The following is an 18,027-nucleotide window of genomic DNA, read 5'->3' as shown; positions in this document are numbered from 1 at the left end:
CGAAACTCTGCATGAAATATAAAATATTTTAAACAAAGATTTTTTAATATTCACCTTGGACCCCTCTATCAAATGGATATCTCCATTTCGACATTAGGTTTACGATTTCACAGAGTTTGATAAAAATGTACAGTCACCCAAGAAAAGTGATACTTTTTCTGTCACATCCATAACGCATCTTTTATTGGCGTTTCCTGGCATGCCCTAGATGTACTATGGGAATTGTTCTTGTTCTATCACTTCTCCAGTATGGTACAGCCTTAAAATATGCAACACCTGTTTAAATACTGGGAGACAATAAAACATGCACTGGGTCATTTGTTGCCATTTTGAGTTCAAGTATCACGTCCGTAACGCTGGAATTGCTCTACTCCAGACTTTGCAGGGATCATTTCATTTCAGGTTAGTTTATCAGTTAACGCAATTTTGATAAAATATATAGCAAAAAGTAAATGGGTCAGTGTTTGTTAACCCATCTGAGCAGTGAAACGAGGCAGTGTTAATTTGTCTAGGGTTGCATGTAGCAGACATCAGACATAAAACGCAATAACCGAGGCTAGAAAGAAACGGGACACAGAAATAAATAAATAAACAGGGCTCCATACCAAGGCTGGGTACAGTGTTTGTGATAAAAGACAGATCCAATTTAACACGAATCACAGCTTACTTTCTTGTTAAAATGTGCAAAGGTCTCCACCATCTCATACCGCCTTGCACTGAAGGACTTGAGCGTGCCGTCCAAAATGGCTGCGTCACATGACTTGGTCACGTGGGTGAAATACCTCAATAGCTACCTGGAAGAGATCGATCCCGTATTTTTTGAACGTGAATCGATATCGGATCATGGCTCGATCTTTTGAACCCAGCCCTGGCATCTATTGGTTGAGGACTACAGCTGACTTGCTAACTTTAGCACTGCAGTCGTCATGAACAGTTTATAACTTCAGCCAAACAGACTTCATGTTAAACTACCAGTTTCCTGGTTTCACAGTCATACTTTGTGACTCTATAGGACACCGTTATCGAAGTGAGTTGTTTATAAAATCACGCTATCACCCAGATGAGGATGGGTTCTCTTTGGAGTCGTCTTCCTCGTGCCGTCTGAGGGAGTTTTTTCTTGCCACCGTCGCCACAGGTTTCTCACCGGGGATGTTTAAAGTCTTTAATGCTTTGTAAAGCTGCTTTGGGATTAGACAAATCAACGACTTTTGTACAGAATCGACTTATTGTTGCATTTGTGTTTACATAAAATGGATGCATTTTTATACACGTTTGATGGTTCAGAGGGGAGAAGAGACAACGTGTTAAAGCAGATACGCAGAGCCATGGCCTCACTTTTTGTTTATAAACACCTTCAGACCTCAAGAATGACACAGGAATAGTTTTAAGCGTAACAATAAATCTACAATAGTAATTTTTACGATTAAAATGATTCATATAGGTAGTGGTCTGAGTGAATGACCTTGACACCTGTGATGTCACAGCAGGAAGTCTATTGGCCTCATCGCCGTTTCCGCTATACTAAAACACAGAGCTGACTGCAACGCCGATCCTCCATTTTATCGCCATGCCATGTAGATGTGTTGCTGGCCGGTGCAGCAACACGACAGAAGGTGGATTTACGTTGCATTCACGGCCCAAGAATGTTCAAACTGCAAAGATTTGGACGCGTTTTGCAAGAAGTTCACAGGCACATTGGGCACCTACGAAGTGGTCTCTCCTCTGCTCTGCACATTTTACTGAGGACTCGTACGAAACCTCTGATCTGTTGAGGAGCGTTGTCTATAAGCCCATATTGAAAGACAGTGCAGTCCCAACAATTAAAGGAAAAGAAAACTAGGAAAGCAAGTTGAGTTGCACCAGTTCTCCCGGAGCGTGAGCCGAGGGTTGTTGCTAAAACCTGGGACGGAACCAGACATGTACATCATATCACCACTCGGGCAGTGACCTCCCCGGAGTGGTTGCTATTGCTAAAATTGGTGACGTCCCATCCCGGGTTTTAGTAATTGCCTGAGCTGAGCAGTAATGGCGGAGTACTCGGTATGGAGAAAACGGAGAATGAGTGGAGCAGCGTGCAGATTTCTCCGCTGGATATGCTCGCCTCAGCAGCAATATCTCACCCTTACGTGGAAGAAGTGAATGAATGAAAAACTGAAAGTCAGATTGTTTCGAAACAGCCACAAGAAGCGAGAACTTGAGAAAAAAAGTGAATGTGACAAAAGGAGGAGAAGAAAAAAACAGCTCAATGTGAGAACAAGACGCAGCGATGCTTCTATTCAGATGACATGCTTGTTCTTGGCGATGGAGTTGCTCTGTTTACATAAAACGTGTGTATTTTTAGATGTCTGATGGTTCAGAGGGGAGAAAAGACGACGTGTTAAGGTCCAGGTGTGCAGGCTGCACACGAGTGTGTGAGAAGTGGAAAAAAAAAAAAAAGCATGAAAATGCAGTTTTCGCTCCTGAGTGTACTGTATATTTACCACAGAGTTTTGCATTTTACTGAAAAACATTTTTATGAGCTGTGTGGCTTAACAAATGTATTTATTTGGGTTTTGTATTTTTATTTTCTTTAAATAAAGATAGCCCGACTGTTGTCCAGAGTCCACATCACAGAGTTTTAGTTTATTTTACTGCATACTTTGAGTCCGGAAGTTACAGAACTAGAGGAAAATATTACAGTGTTCTGCTCACACTGAATTGTCTTAAACCATCAAAATTATAAAAAGTTCAAGGGGAACTGAAGTCATTTTTAAACTTGCTTCATTTCTGAATTAATGTGTTATTCAATTACGGTTTCGGTTTTATTAACCTTATATCATGACTCATATGGGCGTATTATATTACACTTATTGGCCTTTTCGGTTTTTAGCCATGTAGAATGTAGTTCGTTTGGTCCATGGCAGGCGTCGCTTATCCGCGCGATCTTCAAATGTGAAGTGTCGGTGCAGCCATTTTGAAAAGCGTTTACACAGCGGCCAGATCGCCATGTCGTTCCAATTTAGATTCATTTTGAGATTCGCCAGCTTCATCAGTGATGGAGATTATTCCACACGACTTTGAACTAGGGATGTTAACCGATGACCGTTTGACTGGTGGTTGACCGAATCAACGTCAACCGGTTAATTTTTTTTTGGTTGTCGGTTAAAAAAAAAAAAATCGTTTTGAAGCTGCCGATTTTGGAGCGGAGAACCTGGAATTCTGTGTTGGAAACGCTTGGGGCATGCCATGCGGTGTAAGGACGACAGCTGACAAATCAGAAACACCCATTCAGTCATGTCCCGCCCTCCTTCCCCAGTTGAACACAGCTGCCACTCGGCGAGAGAAAAGTGTAGAGACAGGCTTTTTAGCTTACAAATTACTATATATTTTTTTAATTATTATTAGAAGGCACATGGAGTTTAGTCCTGCCTTGGCCAGTGCATTCTGAAAGTATGTTTGGGTCTGTAGCCAACAATGCATGTTACTGCAGATCATATCTCTCCACACAAACTAAAGGCGCAGATGCCGACTTTTTCACGGCTGAATCGTGCAGATCCGATTTTTTTTTTTTAGGGGGGGCATTGGAGTGTGAATAATTTCATCACTCCAACGCCCCCCCCCCCAAAAAAAAAAAATCAGATCTGCACGATTCAGCCGTGAAAAAGGCGGCATCCGCCAAAAGGTGTGCTGTTTGCATCCCTGTTTAAACTCATAGGTTAACCGACTAATGAGGCTCGGTGGTCGGTCAAGATTTTTTTTAGTTTTCGCCATCCCTACTTTGAACCAACGTGGAGTAGAGAAGAGTTGGAAAGACGACAGGATAAGGACGAATCCGTTGTGCTGGTATTTACGTCATTACTGTCGCATGATTAAAACGTGCCAGATCAGGCGGCTGGTGGATTTTCAAAATAATAAACACATGCGTGTATTTTTGTGATAAATCCATATTATACTGAGGGCATTTCCTACATAATCCTCACTCAGGTTTCGGACAGCGCTACAGAATGGCGTCCACGCTACATAGTGAGTAGGGAGCGATTTCAGACGCAGGGCAAACTTCCGGCTTGATTACGTCAGCATTCGAAAGAGGGCGCGCACACACGTCTTTTGACAATGTTGGCAGATGTTGGTCACTTTGATTTCCGCTGTACATTTTACTTCTGTTCTACGATGTCTCGCACAGGTCTCGGCAAATCTCGTTTACGGCTGCTGCTTTGACATATGGACTGGTATTACAGAGCGTATTTCAGACACTCAGAACCTGCTATAGCAGTGACAAAATAGCTGTCAGAAATATTTTTTATATATATATATATATATATATATATATATATATATATATATACACACACACACACACACACACACATATATACACACACATTATATATATACACACATATATACACACACACACACACACACACACACACACACAAAAGTATTTAGTCGGCCACCAATTGTGCAAGTTCTCCCACTTAAAAAGATGAGAGGCGCCTGTAATTTTCATCATAGGTACACTTCAACTATGAGAGACAGAATGGGGGGAAAGAATCCAGGAAATCACATTGTAGGATTTTTAATGAATTAATTGGTAAATTCCTCGGTAAAATAAGTATTTGGTCACCTACAAACAAGCAAGATTTCTGGCTCTCACAGACCTGTAACAACTTCTTTAAGAGGCTCCTCTGTCCTCCACTCGTTACCTGTATTAATGGCACCTGTTTGAACTCGTTATCAGTATAAAAGACACCTGTCCACAACCTCAAACAGTCACACTCCAAACTCCACTATGGCCAAGACCAAAGAGCTGTCAAAGGACACCAGAAACAAAATTGTAGACCTGCACCAGGCTGGGAAGACTGAATCTGCAGTAGGTAAGCAGCTTGGTGTGAAGAAATCAACTGTGGGAGCAATTATTAGAAAATGGAAGACATACAAGACCACTGATAATCTCCCTCGATCTGGGGCTCCACGCAAGATCTCACCCCGTGGGGTCAAAATGATCACAAGAACGGTGAGCAAAAATCCCAGAACCACACGGGGGGACCTAGTGAATGACCTGCAGAGAGCTGGGACCAAAGTAACAAAGGCTACCATCAGTAACACACTACGCCGCCAGGGACTCAAATCCTGCAGTGCCAGACGTGTCCCCCTGCTTAAGCCAGTACATGTCCAGGCCCGTCTGAAGTTTGCTAGAGAGCATTTGGATGATCCAGAAGAGGATTGGGAGAATGTCATATGGTCAGATGAAACCAAAATAGAACTTTTTGGTAAAAACTCAACTTGTCGTGTTTGGAGGAGAAAGAACGCTGAGTTGCATCCAAAGAACACCATACCTACTGTGAAGCATGGGGGTGGAAACATCATGCTTTGGGGCTGTTTTTCTGCAAAGGGACCAGGACGACTGATCCGTGTAAAGGAAAGAATGAACGGGGCCATGTATCGTGAGATTTTGAGTGAAAACCTCCTTCCATCAGCAAGGGCATTGAAGATGAAACGTGGCTGGGTCTTTCAGCATGACAATGATCCCAAACACACCGCCCGGGCAACGAAGGAGTGGCTTCGTAAGAAGCATTTCAAGGTCCTGGAGTGGCCTAGCCAGTCTCCAGATCTCAACCCCATAGAAAATCTTTGGAGGGAGTTGAAAGTCCGTGTTGCCCAGCGACAGCCCTAAAACATCACTGCTCTAGAGGAGATCTGCATGGAGGAATGGGCCAAAATACCAGCAACAGTGTGTGAAAACCTTGTGAAGACTTACAGAAAACATTTGACCTCTGTCATTGCCAACAAAGGGTATATAACAAAGTATTGAGATGAACTTTTGTTATTGACCAAATACTTATTTTCCACCATAATTTGCAAATGAATTCTTTAAAAATCAGACAATGTGATTTTCTGGGGTTTTTTTCTCATTCTGTCTCTCATAGTTGAGGTATACCTATGATGAAAATTACAGGCCACTCATCTTTTTAAGTGGGAGAACTTGCACAATTGGTGACTGACTAAATACTTTTTTGCCCCACTATATGTTATTTACCAGCTGGGAGGTCCGTATGGTGAAATACCGTGACCGAGGTCTTGAAAGTACTGAGAGAGGCTCTCTGGGCCGAGGTCAGTTATCAAGGCCGAGGTCACGGTATTTCACCATACGGACCGACCTTAAGCTGATAAATAATATTTTTTTTTCCTTTACCAAATTCTAACAGAAAACGAGAGCGTCCAAAAGGGAAAACTGAGCTGAGCCGCCATTTTGAATCCTCATTCACGGCTGTAATGCAAATGGCTTCCTCCTCGGTATACAAGTGCACTTCCATGGCAGGAAAAAAAAAAACAAAAACAAAAAAACTACATTTTGCTGCCTGTGTAGTCCCCTATTTATACAAATAGGAGTCATTCAGGATTCAGCCATGTTTTTGCTTGGCGTTAGCAACAGTTACAGGTTTTTAGCTTTCTCCTGAAATGTTCTCTTTTATTTCTTCTTCCTCAGGGTAGTAAAACTCGTGTTATCGCTATCCATGCTGTAAAATTAATGCTATTCTCCTGAGAAATGCTGGCAAAAACTAAGATTTCTGATAATCTTATAAATAAATATTATATAAGAAGGGGGAAAAAAAAAAGAAATATTGACAAAAAAAATTCTATTTTTGTTGTTGTGAATGAGCGAGTCGCCAGAGGTCTGTAACTGGGATCCGTACCGTGGGATACGGACCTGCTCGCCAGCCAATCAGAGTGCAGGATTTGATGGAAACCACACCACGATAAAAATAAATTCCTATATTTAATAAAACGAGATAGAATTTTGATTTAAAAAAAATTTAATTGCCTTCAGTTCTCCTTTAATTCTGCTTTTATTTATTGAAAATAATTTTTGCTGTGTTCAGCGTTATCCTTCCTGACCTGGCCACATACATTTGTAGAAAATCAAGCACATCAGTCCACTCCCACTGCCCAAAAACATGAAAAATATCCCTTTCAGGTACATTTAGAAGAGATTTTTGGGAAAAGTGCGATTAAATATTTAAAAATTGATCGACAGCCTGAGAAATAAGGTTTAAGAACGTTACCCTCGTGAAGGAAGGTGAGATCTTTCTTTATGACCGGGAAAAGAGGAATGATTGGTGGTTGAAGATTATGCTTGTTCAGCAGGTTGCGGTATTTGGCCATGTTGCGCGACGGGTCGAAGACCTCCTGCAGCTCGGTAAACAACTTTTCGTATTTAGCAGGTAGACGCTCCCACGTGGCACGCAGACGAGACACGGGGGCAAGATTCAGCCCACTGAAAGACAAAAGCAGACAGACAGACAGACAGGAGTTTTTATTTTTTATAAAAAAGTTGCGCACTTTACACTGTTCCAATCCCGCACAACGAATCTGCGAGTCTTCACAGTAAACCAAAAAGCTCAACGCACATTTTCAGGTGGTTAAAAATGGCTACAATGCTCACACCTCACACGAACTAATCGTGACCGACCGCAGTCCCGGTGACTCACCTGATAATAGCAAACATGGAGTTGAAGTTCTTGCAGTCCCGACAATGGAGGGCCACTTTGATGAAGTGTTTGATTATCTTCATCCTTTTGGCCTGGTTGGACTCCCGCACGATCTCCGTGGCGACCCAGAAGGTCTCCTGATTGACGAGATTTTCGAAGTTGCGAAGGCTCCCCGGCGGATCGCGCGGACGCAGCTTGAAGAGGTCTGTGATGTAATCGGTGGGCTCGATGCTGGCAAAGAGCATGTAGTTGCGTGCTGAGAGCTGATTGGCTATCTCCGTAGAGCTCAGCGACAGCAGATAAACCTGAGATTCTCTTTGCAGTTCTTGGGCCTCGACGTCTGAGCACAGCGTCTCCGTCTCCATGTTGCTCTTAAGGTAGTACCTGATGTACGCCCAAGCGCAGTTGTTAGAGAGAAGAAAAGGAGAAAAAAAAAAAAAAAAAAAAGATTATCGTTTGAACTCAGGCCATCCTTAAAAAAAAAAATCCGTTTCCTGTCCACCGGGTGAGCAAAAAAATTCAGTCGAGAGGGAGGGATTTTTTTTTTTTTAAATATATGGATGGATAAGAAATCGCAATGCTGTGTTTGCTTTTTCTTTCAGTACTTTATTACAAAAGCAGACACGTTTGATAAAATGACGGTTTAATCAACTGAAACTTGTACAAAAACTAAGTTAGCATTTTAAATGCTGACCGCAACATTTGCAAAAAACTTTTACAAAGGTACTTAAAATGTCCGACACACGGACTTTCTGTAGTTCTAAATCGAGCGTTAGGCCCAGTTCGGATGAAATTACACTATTAAAATGATCACTGAATGATTTGTTTTTCTGAATCTTTACTATTTTGTTGTTCGCTAGAATACCATTTTGCGATTTCACACTTAAGCAAATGTTTGAAAACTCCGGATCTCCTTCCTTCCTGGTGGCTGCCGTTTTTTTGTGCCGCACGGCGCATGCGCAGAGCTGATTCAATTCTATATTCTGTGCGGAATGCAGGGCTTTCCACAAGCGCCGGCTGCCGGCCACACAATTAAGTCCAGCCGGCTACTTTAATGACTTACTTTTGTAGCCCACAGGCTCTAAATATTAATTTAATTTTCGATTTTAATAAAATTAAATGTTTATCTAACGGACTGACAATAATGTCAAACTGAACCGCACTCGTTTAAGTTGTGATTCGCGCTGTTTGTACCGATAATAACCACAAATTCCCCGCCGACTTCGTTGATCAAGGGAGAGTAACTCATCCGCGGCCCCGACATGCGGTGTGTGCGCGCGCACTCGGCGGAGGCAGTAGTGTGTCGGAGGGGACAGAAGCAGAGATAACGCTTATTTTGTCTCCGGTAAACCAGTCTTCTCTCGTTCAATTACGTGCTGGCTGTTAACTGTTAAATGCATTTCCTTTAGCAGCCCACGGGCTTTTATTCTGAAGATGTACTGGGGGAGGATGTTGTCCACCTGGGGGTGTGAGAGGGCAGTTCATTAAAAGTTATGGAACGAATAACACGGTGGTCGTGAGAGTCATTAACATTGGTAGCAGAGGATGGCTGCTAATTATAAAAATCCGCCGACCTTCGACGAAGGGAAGCCGTATGAAAGCTGGAAGAACGAAGTGGAGATGTGGATTAGAGTGACGGAGTTGGCAAAGAAGAAGCAAGCGCTTGCAGTGGCTTTGGGGCTAACAGGTAGAGCCCGGGAAACAGCGATGGAGATACCGGTGAACGATCTCAACAAAGACTCTGGCATGACTATGCTACTGGAAAAACTTGACGGTTTGTTCTTAGTTGAGGAAAAGGACCGAACATACGAGGCGTATTCAAACTTCGATAAGCTAGCGAGAGATAGTAGTGTGTCCATGGCGGACTTCATAATTGAATTTGAACAGCGCTACGCGCGAATGCGAAAGTATAAAATGGAACTGCCTGATGCCGTATTAGCGTTCAAGTTACTGGATACTGCGTGCCTGGAAGTGAAGGACAGACAGTTAGCTTTGACGGCATGCACAAATTTGAGTTTTAAAGAAATGAAATCGGCACTGAAAAGGATTTTCGGAGGCAAAACGTCAAGTCAGATGATTGGAATAAATCAAGAGGCTGTGTATGTAACGACCGAACAGAAGCGACAGAGAGGCAAGGCATGGCCACGACAAAGTGAGCATCAGAAGGCACCGCTGCCTGGCACTAATCCCTTGGACAGATATGGACGCAGATCAAAATGTGCTATTTGTCAGAGCACATTCCATTGGGCTAAGGACTGCCCACATAAGAGTGCGCAGGTGAAAATCACAGAAGACTGTGGTAGTGAAAACACTGAAGAGTGCAATATCACTCTCTTTACCAAAGAATCGCCCACTGCTGCTGAAATTCTTTTAACTGAATGTTTTGGCTCTGCAGTAATAGATACAGCATGCACACGTACTGTGTGTGGTGAGGAATGGCTAGAGAGCTATATTACAGGCCTAAGCAAAAGTGAGAGACAGGATCTGAAGAAGTCACAGCAACAAAGTAATAGGCCATTTAAGTTTGGGGATGGTAATGTTGTCCATTCAACCAGGAAACTGACAGTTCCTGCAAAAATCGGCAAAACCAAGTGCAAAATTGAAACTGAAGTGGTTCCAGCCAAAATTCCACTGCTTTTGAGTAAGGCATCCATGAAAAGAGCGGAAACTGTACTCGATATGAAAAATGACAGCGCAACGATGTTCAGACAACCTGTAAAACTGGACTTTACAAGCTCTGGTCATTATTGTGTAAATATAATGGATGAGGAGAACAAAAATGATCAAACCAATGACTGTGTACTTGCAACAACTGAGTCTGAAAGTATCACACCATGTGAGTACAGAGATGAAGAAATACTGACAATATCACAAAACATGAACACAGCAGAAAAAAAAAAAACTCTTCTGAAGCTTCATAGACAGTTTGGTCATGCTTCTGCCAACAGTTTACAGAGGCTTCTATTAAGCTCTGGAAACAAAGATGCTGAATGTGATGCTATTCTTCAGAGAATTGTGGCTGAGTGTGAAACCTGTCAGAGACACAGTAAAATGAAACCAAGACCAGCTGTTGGCCTTCCACTAGCATCTCAGCACAATGAGACGGTGGCAGTAGATCTCCATGAACTAGAACCAGGGCTCTGGTATCTTCACATTATCGACCAGTTCACAAGATTCAGTACAGGAAGTGTTTTGACTACAAAGAAAGGGTCTGAAATTGTTAAACACTTCATACATGGCTGGATAAGCGTACATGGCCCACCTAAAAAACTGTTCAGTGACAATGGAGGAGAGTTCAACAACGAAGAGGTAAGAGATATGGCGGAGAACTTCAACATCGAAGTGAAAACAACTGCTGGATACAGCCCCTGGAGCAATGGATTAATAGAGAGACACAATCAAACGCTCACTGAGATCATTATGAAAGTCAAGACAAGTAACAACTGTGACTGGGAGACTGCATTGGATTGGGCGCTTATGGCAAAGAACACCATGCAAAATGTGCACGGCTATAGTCCTCATCAGCTGGTATTTGGACAGAATCCTAACCTGCCCTCTGTGCTTACAGACAAGCCACCTGCTCTGGAAGGAACCACAAAAAGTGAGTGGGTAGCAAAGCACATCTCTGCATTGCACGCTGCTAGAAAGGCATTTACAGAGGCAGAGTGTTCAGAGAGAATAAGAAGAGCACTACGTAAGCAGCAGCGAAATACAGATGAGAGATATGAAATGGGTGACAAAGTGTACTACAAGAGAGTGGACTGTCCAGAATGGAAGGGACCAGGCATTGTGATCGGTCAAGATGGAGCTGTAGTGTTTGTCAGACACGGAAGCACCTGCATTAGGGTGCACTACCTCAGACTTATGAAAGTTATAAATGAGAGTGATGAGCACGTTATGAACAAAGATACAGAGACAACCACAGACTTTGAACAAAGACAAAACCCAACAACTGATGCTGACGGTGTGCACGACACTGATGATGAGAATCCTGAAAATCGAACTGATGCTGACACTAATACAGAGGCAAGAGCACTGAGGCATGAGACCGATCCTGATATGGAACACAAAATTGAAATAAATCTGAAAAGTGGACAAGTTTTAAACTACAGAGATTGCCACAGTGGGGCCATACACAAAGCTGAGGTTCTTGGGCGGGCAGGTAAGGCCAAAGGCAAATACAAAACTTGGTACAACATACGATTAATTGAACCAATCAGTGTTAAGGGCAAGATCGATTCAGTCGATGTATCACAATTGGAAAACCTGCAGGTAGAGCATATTGTTGATACCTCAACCAACAACGAAGATGTGTTGATTACAAAAGATGTGTCATTTGACCATGCAAAGCAAGATGAGTTAAAGAACTGGAGAGATAACAATGTCTTTGAAAGTGTGCAAGATGAAGGACAGAAGAACATTAGTACGCGATGGGTATGTACCTTAAAGGATACAGCTAATGGTGTAGTACCAAAAGCTCGGCTAGTGGCAAGAGGGTTTGAAGAGTTTAGAGCGTCAGAATTACAGAAAGATTCACCAACTTGTGCCACAGAATCTCTTCGATTACTTTTAGCTGTCATCTGCCAAAAGCAATGGACACTCCATTCCATGGACATAAAAGCTGCTTTCCTACAGGGAATGGAACTATCACGTGACATTTACATCAGGCCTCCCACTGAGGCAGATTGCAAAGGAACGTTATGGAAACTCAAAAGGTGTGTCTATGGTCTGGCAGATGCCTCACTGTACTGGTACAACAAAGTGAAGGAAATAGTGCAGGAAGCTGGTGGCAAAATATCCAAGGTCGATCCTGCTGTTTTCTACTGGACTGATCAGGACTGTAATGTGACAGGGATACTTGCTTGCCATGTAGATGACTTCATGTGGGGAGGCACAGAGAGTTTCTCTAAAACAGTGATACCTCACCTCAGGTCTGTCTTCCAAGTTGGCCGTGAGGAGCATGACAGTTTCTGCTATGTGGGAATGGATTTTGTAACTGTAAATGAAACCGTGCAAGTCCACCAGGAGAATTACATTCAGCACATGGAACCTATACATATGTTGCCTTCACGGGCTGTGCAACAGGACTCTGATCTTTGTGAAGAGGAGAAAGATCAACTCCGTTCAAAGATAGGTCAAATTCTCTGGGTAGCAAGACAGAGCAGGCCAGATGTCCTGTTTGATGCCAGTGACCTGGCTTCTAAACTTAAGAATGCAACAGTGCTAACAGTCCACGAGGCAAACAGAATAGTTTGCAAGCTAAAATCAAAGAAGGTTTTGCTTAACTTTCAACCTTTGGGAAGTGACCATGCACTCAAACTCGTAATGTTCAGTGATGCCTCATTTGGAAATCTTTCTGATGGAGGCAGTCAAGGTGGACATCTGATCGTTTTGATGGGCGAAAATGGAAAGTTTTCACCACTGGCCTGGCAGTCAAAGAGAGTTAAAAGGGTTGTGCGAAGTACCCTCGCTGCAGAAACTTTAGCCATGTCTGATGGGATTGATAATGCAGTATTTCTAGCAATGTTATTCTCGGAACTGACAACAGGTGGCGCTGAACACTCACCACCCATCATCTGTGTAACCGACAATCATTCTCTTGTTGATGCACTGAAGTCTACCAAGTCCATTTCTGAGAAAAGACTCCGGCTGGAAATGAGCAGCATTAAAGAACTCGTCCAAATGCAGAGGATTGAGCGTGTGCTATGGAGCAACACAAAGGAACAACTTGCGGACTGTCTGACCAAGAAGGGTGCATCAGCTTACCAGCTGCTGAAAGCACTACATGATGGACAATGGGAGCTTCAATAAATGGGACACTTAAAGATATCCTTTTGAGCTTAAAAAATGTTCTGTTCTGTTCTTCTGTTTCTTTTTCAGGGCACCTGAGAACGGTGAAGATTATTAATCATTTTTTTTAAGAAGACAATGAGTTTGTTAACTGTTAAATGCATTTCCTTTAGCAGCCCACGGGCTTTTATTCTGAAGATGTACTGGGGGAGGATGTTGTCCACCTGGGGGTGTGAGAGGGCAGTTCATTAAAAGTTATGGAACGAATAACACGGTGGTCGTGAGAGTCATTAACACTGGCATCAAAAGACACCGTTGGTTGTAAATGAAACCAAACCGAGTGGTTGGAGTGGATTTTCATACACAAATGGAGAAATGTTGGCTGAGTGTGTAATTGTGTAGCCCCACTGCAGACCGTTGTCGTTGTTAATTCATAGCATGCTCAGCTGCGTGAATGTGTCATGCACCGAAAATAAGAGATTTACAAGCCAGGAGCGCCTCATGATGCAATACGCAAGAAAAGAGAGAAGATTTACTGCCATTTTACTTTGTATTTGAGTAAAGTGAATAAATAAATGGTCTGTGGAAAATACATTTAATCCTGGGAACTGCGTGCACAGGAGTTTATTTTGTGTTTACTCCCCCCGGCTGGCTACTTATTTGTCATGGCTGGCTAGTGGAAAGCCCTGGGAATGCGGAAATGTCAAGTTCGATTTTAGATTTACGAACCCGAAAAAAACGTCGAAAAACCGGCGTTAAAAAAAAAAAAATTTCATCCGCACAAACGGCACTCACCCGGCCGGTGGACCGGAAACAGAACATTTTTTAATAATGGCCCCATAGCAAGGTGAATTCCTCCTTCAGTGGGATTAAGTTACTAAAGCGCACCTCGCACAAAGCTGAATCCTGTCAGCCAGTTTATTGAGCTGATCTGGAAGTCTCCTCTGCTTGATGACGCCCTCTGGTGTGACGGACACCTCGCACAGCGAGTAAGCTTCAGGGCCGGCGGTCAGGCCAAACTCTCGGATCGCCAGATTGGCCGCCTCTCTTGCCGTGGTGTCCCTGTTGATCAGCAGGTAGCGACTTTGTTGATCCGCCTTGAACACTCGGAGCACCTGATCTTGTAATTCTGAAACAGGGCGAGGGTGAATGGGAAAAACAAGCAGAACTTAACAGGACTACTGAAACAAGCAGGCCTGGTTCAGCCATCATGCAACGAATAAGCTTTCACTTTGTTCTTTAGTTGTTTCAGTTTGGCATCATTATACTCGCAGCTGTCCAAGATCTCAGGAAAGATATTTCTACACAGGCAGCTCTCTCGTTTGCGCTCCCTGACTTTTTGCTTGCAGTTTTGGCACAAACTTCACGTGTGGGCGGGCTGTCCAGGAATGCATTCCCACTGGGTAACTTGCGTTTGACTGACAGCTACGCTCAGCGATTCCCCCAGAGGCTGTTGCGGCCATTCCCTACTCGGATTCTGACGGACTGTTTGACGAGTGACCGATCCATTGACGGTAAACAAGGATGGAGTGGACTTCAGTGGCGACTATGATATTGAATTAATTCAGCAAAGTGTAAGTACGGGACAGATGTGTTGTATGTGTTGCAGTAGTGCACATTATGCAGGTGTGTTTAACGTTAGCAAGACAGCTATTATATTGGGTAGTGGAGCCAAGTCTAACATTTGACCTGCCATGAAACACCTGCATAATGTGCACTACTGCAACACATACAACACATCTGTCCCGTACTTACACTTTGTTGAATTAATTCAATATCATAGTCGCCACTGAAGCCCACTCGATCCTTGTTTACCGTCAATGGATCGGTCACTCGTCAAACAGTCCGCCAGAATCCGAGTAGGGAATGGCTGAGCGGAGCTGTCAGTCAAACGCAAGTTAACCAATGGGAATGCATTCCTGGACAGCCCGCCCACACATGAAGTTTGTGCCAAAACTGCAAGCAAAAAGTCAGGGAGCGCAAACGAGAAAGCTGGAATCGCAACCAAAATAAATTACGCCAAACAAAACAGACGCGGAACAAAAATAAAAGGTTTCTGAAGAGTAATAGATTGATATTTTCCACGATTACACAAAATTTGTTTGCCAGTCTAAAAAAATTGACTTTTTTTTGTATTTTGATTTGTCATTTTTGTTTGATATTTCAAAAGTATTGTATGAACATTTTGGCACAAAATTGATTCCATACAAGGCAAAACTAAAAAAAAAAAAAAAAAAAAAAAAAAACACTAGTGTGATCCACATCCAATAAACAATTCCAGTTAACTGAATTGAAACGGACACTCGCGTTTCTGACTTCTGGATTTTTTTTGGTTTTAAATCTCATTCCCACCACTAAGATCTCAATATGTTCATCAACACAACTCCAGTTATATTCTAAAATGGTTATTTATTCACATGAGTCAGCTTGATTTGAAAAAATAAGTAGGTAAAGCTATGAAAACTCACTTCAAAGTCTTCCGTGAATCATAACCTCAATATTGGCTGACGGAAAATTTTGCTGAATCCTTCATCAGAAACAGTGAGAGCGAGAGAACATCCCTATAAAATATATGATTGATATTCGTGAATAATCCAGTGAGAAACTGATCAGGAGAGAGAAAGAGCGAGTCTGAGCGCTTTCCCGTGACTCAAAAAGCACCGGCAGTTTCCTGACATCCCACGAGCGGAGAGTGGACTCTGTTGTACCGACTTCACCCTGCCGTTACTCCCAAAGTACTGAACAGATCTTAACGAGATACATTAATTTGTAAAGCAGAGTTAAGCTTTTTAATGATGGTTTGAACGATAGAAAACATCCAAGAGTTACGCAATGACAGGTTTGGAAACTTGGATGATTGTCTGCATACACAGTTCTCACAGCACGGCCAGCGAGCGTCCAATACGCCGACTGATACGAGGTCCGTATCATGAAATACCGTGACCGAGGTCAGCATTCAAGGCCGAGGTCACGGTATTTCACCATACGGACCGACCTTAAGCTGGTAAATAATATATTTATTTTTTTCTTTACCAAATTCTAACAGAAAACGAGAGCGCCCGAAAGGGAAAACCGAGCCGAGCCGCCATTTTGAATCCTCATTCACGGCTGTAATGCAAATGGCTTCCTCCTCGGTATACAAGTGCACTTCCATGGCAGGAAAAAAACTACATTTTGCCGCCTATGTCGTCCCCTATTTATACAAATAGGAGTCATTCAGGATTCAGCCATGTTTTTGCTCGGCGTTTTTGCTCGACCAAAGTTATACAGTATTATGACCTTTATATTGCATAATTAAAGCCATTTGGTGAAACTTTGAAGGAGATTGTACTGGTTTAAAGTTTTTACCGAACGCAATATTATGTATTAGGATAACATGGTCCAAAATGGGCCTCATTAACGAATGAGATCAAACTGTTAGCAACAGTTAGAGGTTTTTAGCTTTCTCCTGAAATGTTTTCTTTTATTTCTTCTTCCTCAGGGTAGTAAAACTCGCTTTCGCTGTGAACACTGTCGTCATCGCTATCCATGCTGTAAAATTAATGCCATTTTGAATCCTCATTCACGGCTGTCATGCAAATTGCTTCCTCCTCGGTATACAAGTGCACTTCCATAGCAGGGGAAGGAAAAAAAAAACCCTACATTTTGCTGCCTACGTAGTCCCCTATTTATACAAAATTGAATCATTCAGGATTCAGCCATGTTTTTGCTCGGCATTAGCAACAGTTAGAGGTTTTTAGCTTTCTCCTGAAATGTTCTCTTTTATTTTGTCTTCCTCAGGGTAGTAAAACTCGCTTTCGCTGTGAACACTTATCGCTATCCATGCTGTAAAATTAATGCTATTTTGAATCCTCATTCACGGCTGTAATGCAAATTGCTTCCTCCTCGGTATACAAGTGCACTTCCATAGCAGGGGAAGAAAAAAAAAAACCCTACATTTTGCCGCCTATGTAGTCCCCTATTTATACAAAATTGAGTCATTCAGGATTCAGCCATGTTTTTGCTCGGCATTAGCAACAGTTAAGGCCTCTGCATGCTCTTGCGACAAGGCTTTCGCAGATAGCTTTTCGCAGACAGTTGTAATTTATCATTGAGCGGGGAGTAATAGGCGTGCGCGATGTTATTCACCGCCACAACGCAAGGGGGCGCGAAGTCGCTAGGAGTAGTTGGTGGGTGTGGTTAGTGGAGTGTTCATCCTCCGGTTACTTATAATGACTAGAACTTTTTTTTTATAATGACTAGAACTGGAGTCGTATAGATGTACGTACTTCCTCAATCAACCGCTCTTCGTGCTGCTCCATCTTCGCTCGTGTTTTTAAAAATGGCGGTCGTGAAAACAAACCAAACCGGGAAAGTAGGGAAGCGGAAGTGCGTGTACAGCGGATGTAGAGTGGACCAATCAGAGCCCTCATCTGCGAGGCTTCTGCGGTGGTCACAATTTTTGGGAGGTGCGCGCAGAGCGTCTGCGAAGGTGGGGGGGCTACACAGACACTATCTGCGACACCGTTGTCAGCATAAATTGGCCTTTAGAGGTTTTTAGCTTTCTCCTGAAATGTTTTCTTTTATTTCTTCTTCCTCAGGGTAATAAAACTCGCTTTCGCTGTGAACACTGTCGTTATCGCTATCCATGCTGTAAAATTAATGCTATTCTCCTGAGAAATGCTGGCAAAGTTTTATCAGATTTTTGAAAATCTTGTTAAAAAAGATAAATGTTCACAAAAAAAAAAGCTACCATGTTGTTTGTTATTGTGAATGAGTGAGTCGC

The 18,027-nt window shown here is 42.8% G+C and overlaps 1 protein-coding gene across 1 annotated transcript in view; it reads right to left on the bottom strand.

Moving 5' to 3' along the window:
* Positions 1-18,027, bottom strand: part of rapgef2a (Rap guanine nucleotide exchange factor 2a) — a 149,972-nt gene that overhangs the window by 19,547 nt on the left and 112,398 nt on the right. Inside the window, exons 19-21 of the mRNA XM_060916582.1 lie at positions 14,151-14,391; positions 7,473-7,856; positions 7,047-7,258 (exon numbers count right to left, since the gene is read on the bottom strand). Coding sequence (XP_060772565.1) covers positions 7,047-7,258; positions 7,473-7,856; positions 14,151-14,391 — 837 coding nt within the window. The remainder of the gene's footprint in view (positions 1-7,046; positions 7,259-7,472; positions 7,857-14,150; positions 14,392-18,027) is intronic.

The sequence above is a fragment of the Neoarius graeffei genome, chromosome 3, assembly GCF_027579695.1.
Source record: "Neoarius graeffei isolate fNeoGra1 chromosome 3, fNeoGra1.pri, whole genome shotgun sequence".
In the NCBI taxonomy this organism is placed as follows: domain Eukaryota; kingdom Metazoa; phylum Chordata; class Actinopteri; order Siluriformes; family Ariidae; genus Neoarius; species Neoarius graeffei.
Note: the sequence above shows the minus strand (reverse complement) of the source record. Positions and strands in the feature narration are given on the sequence as shown.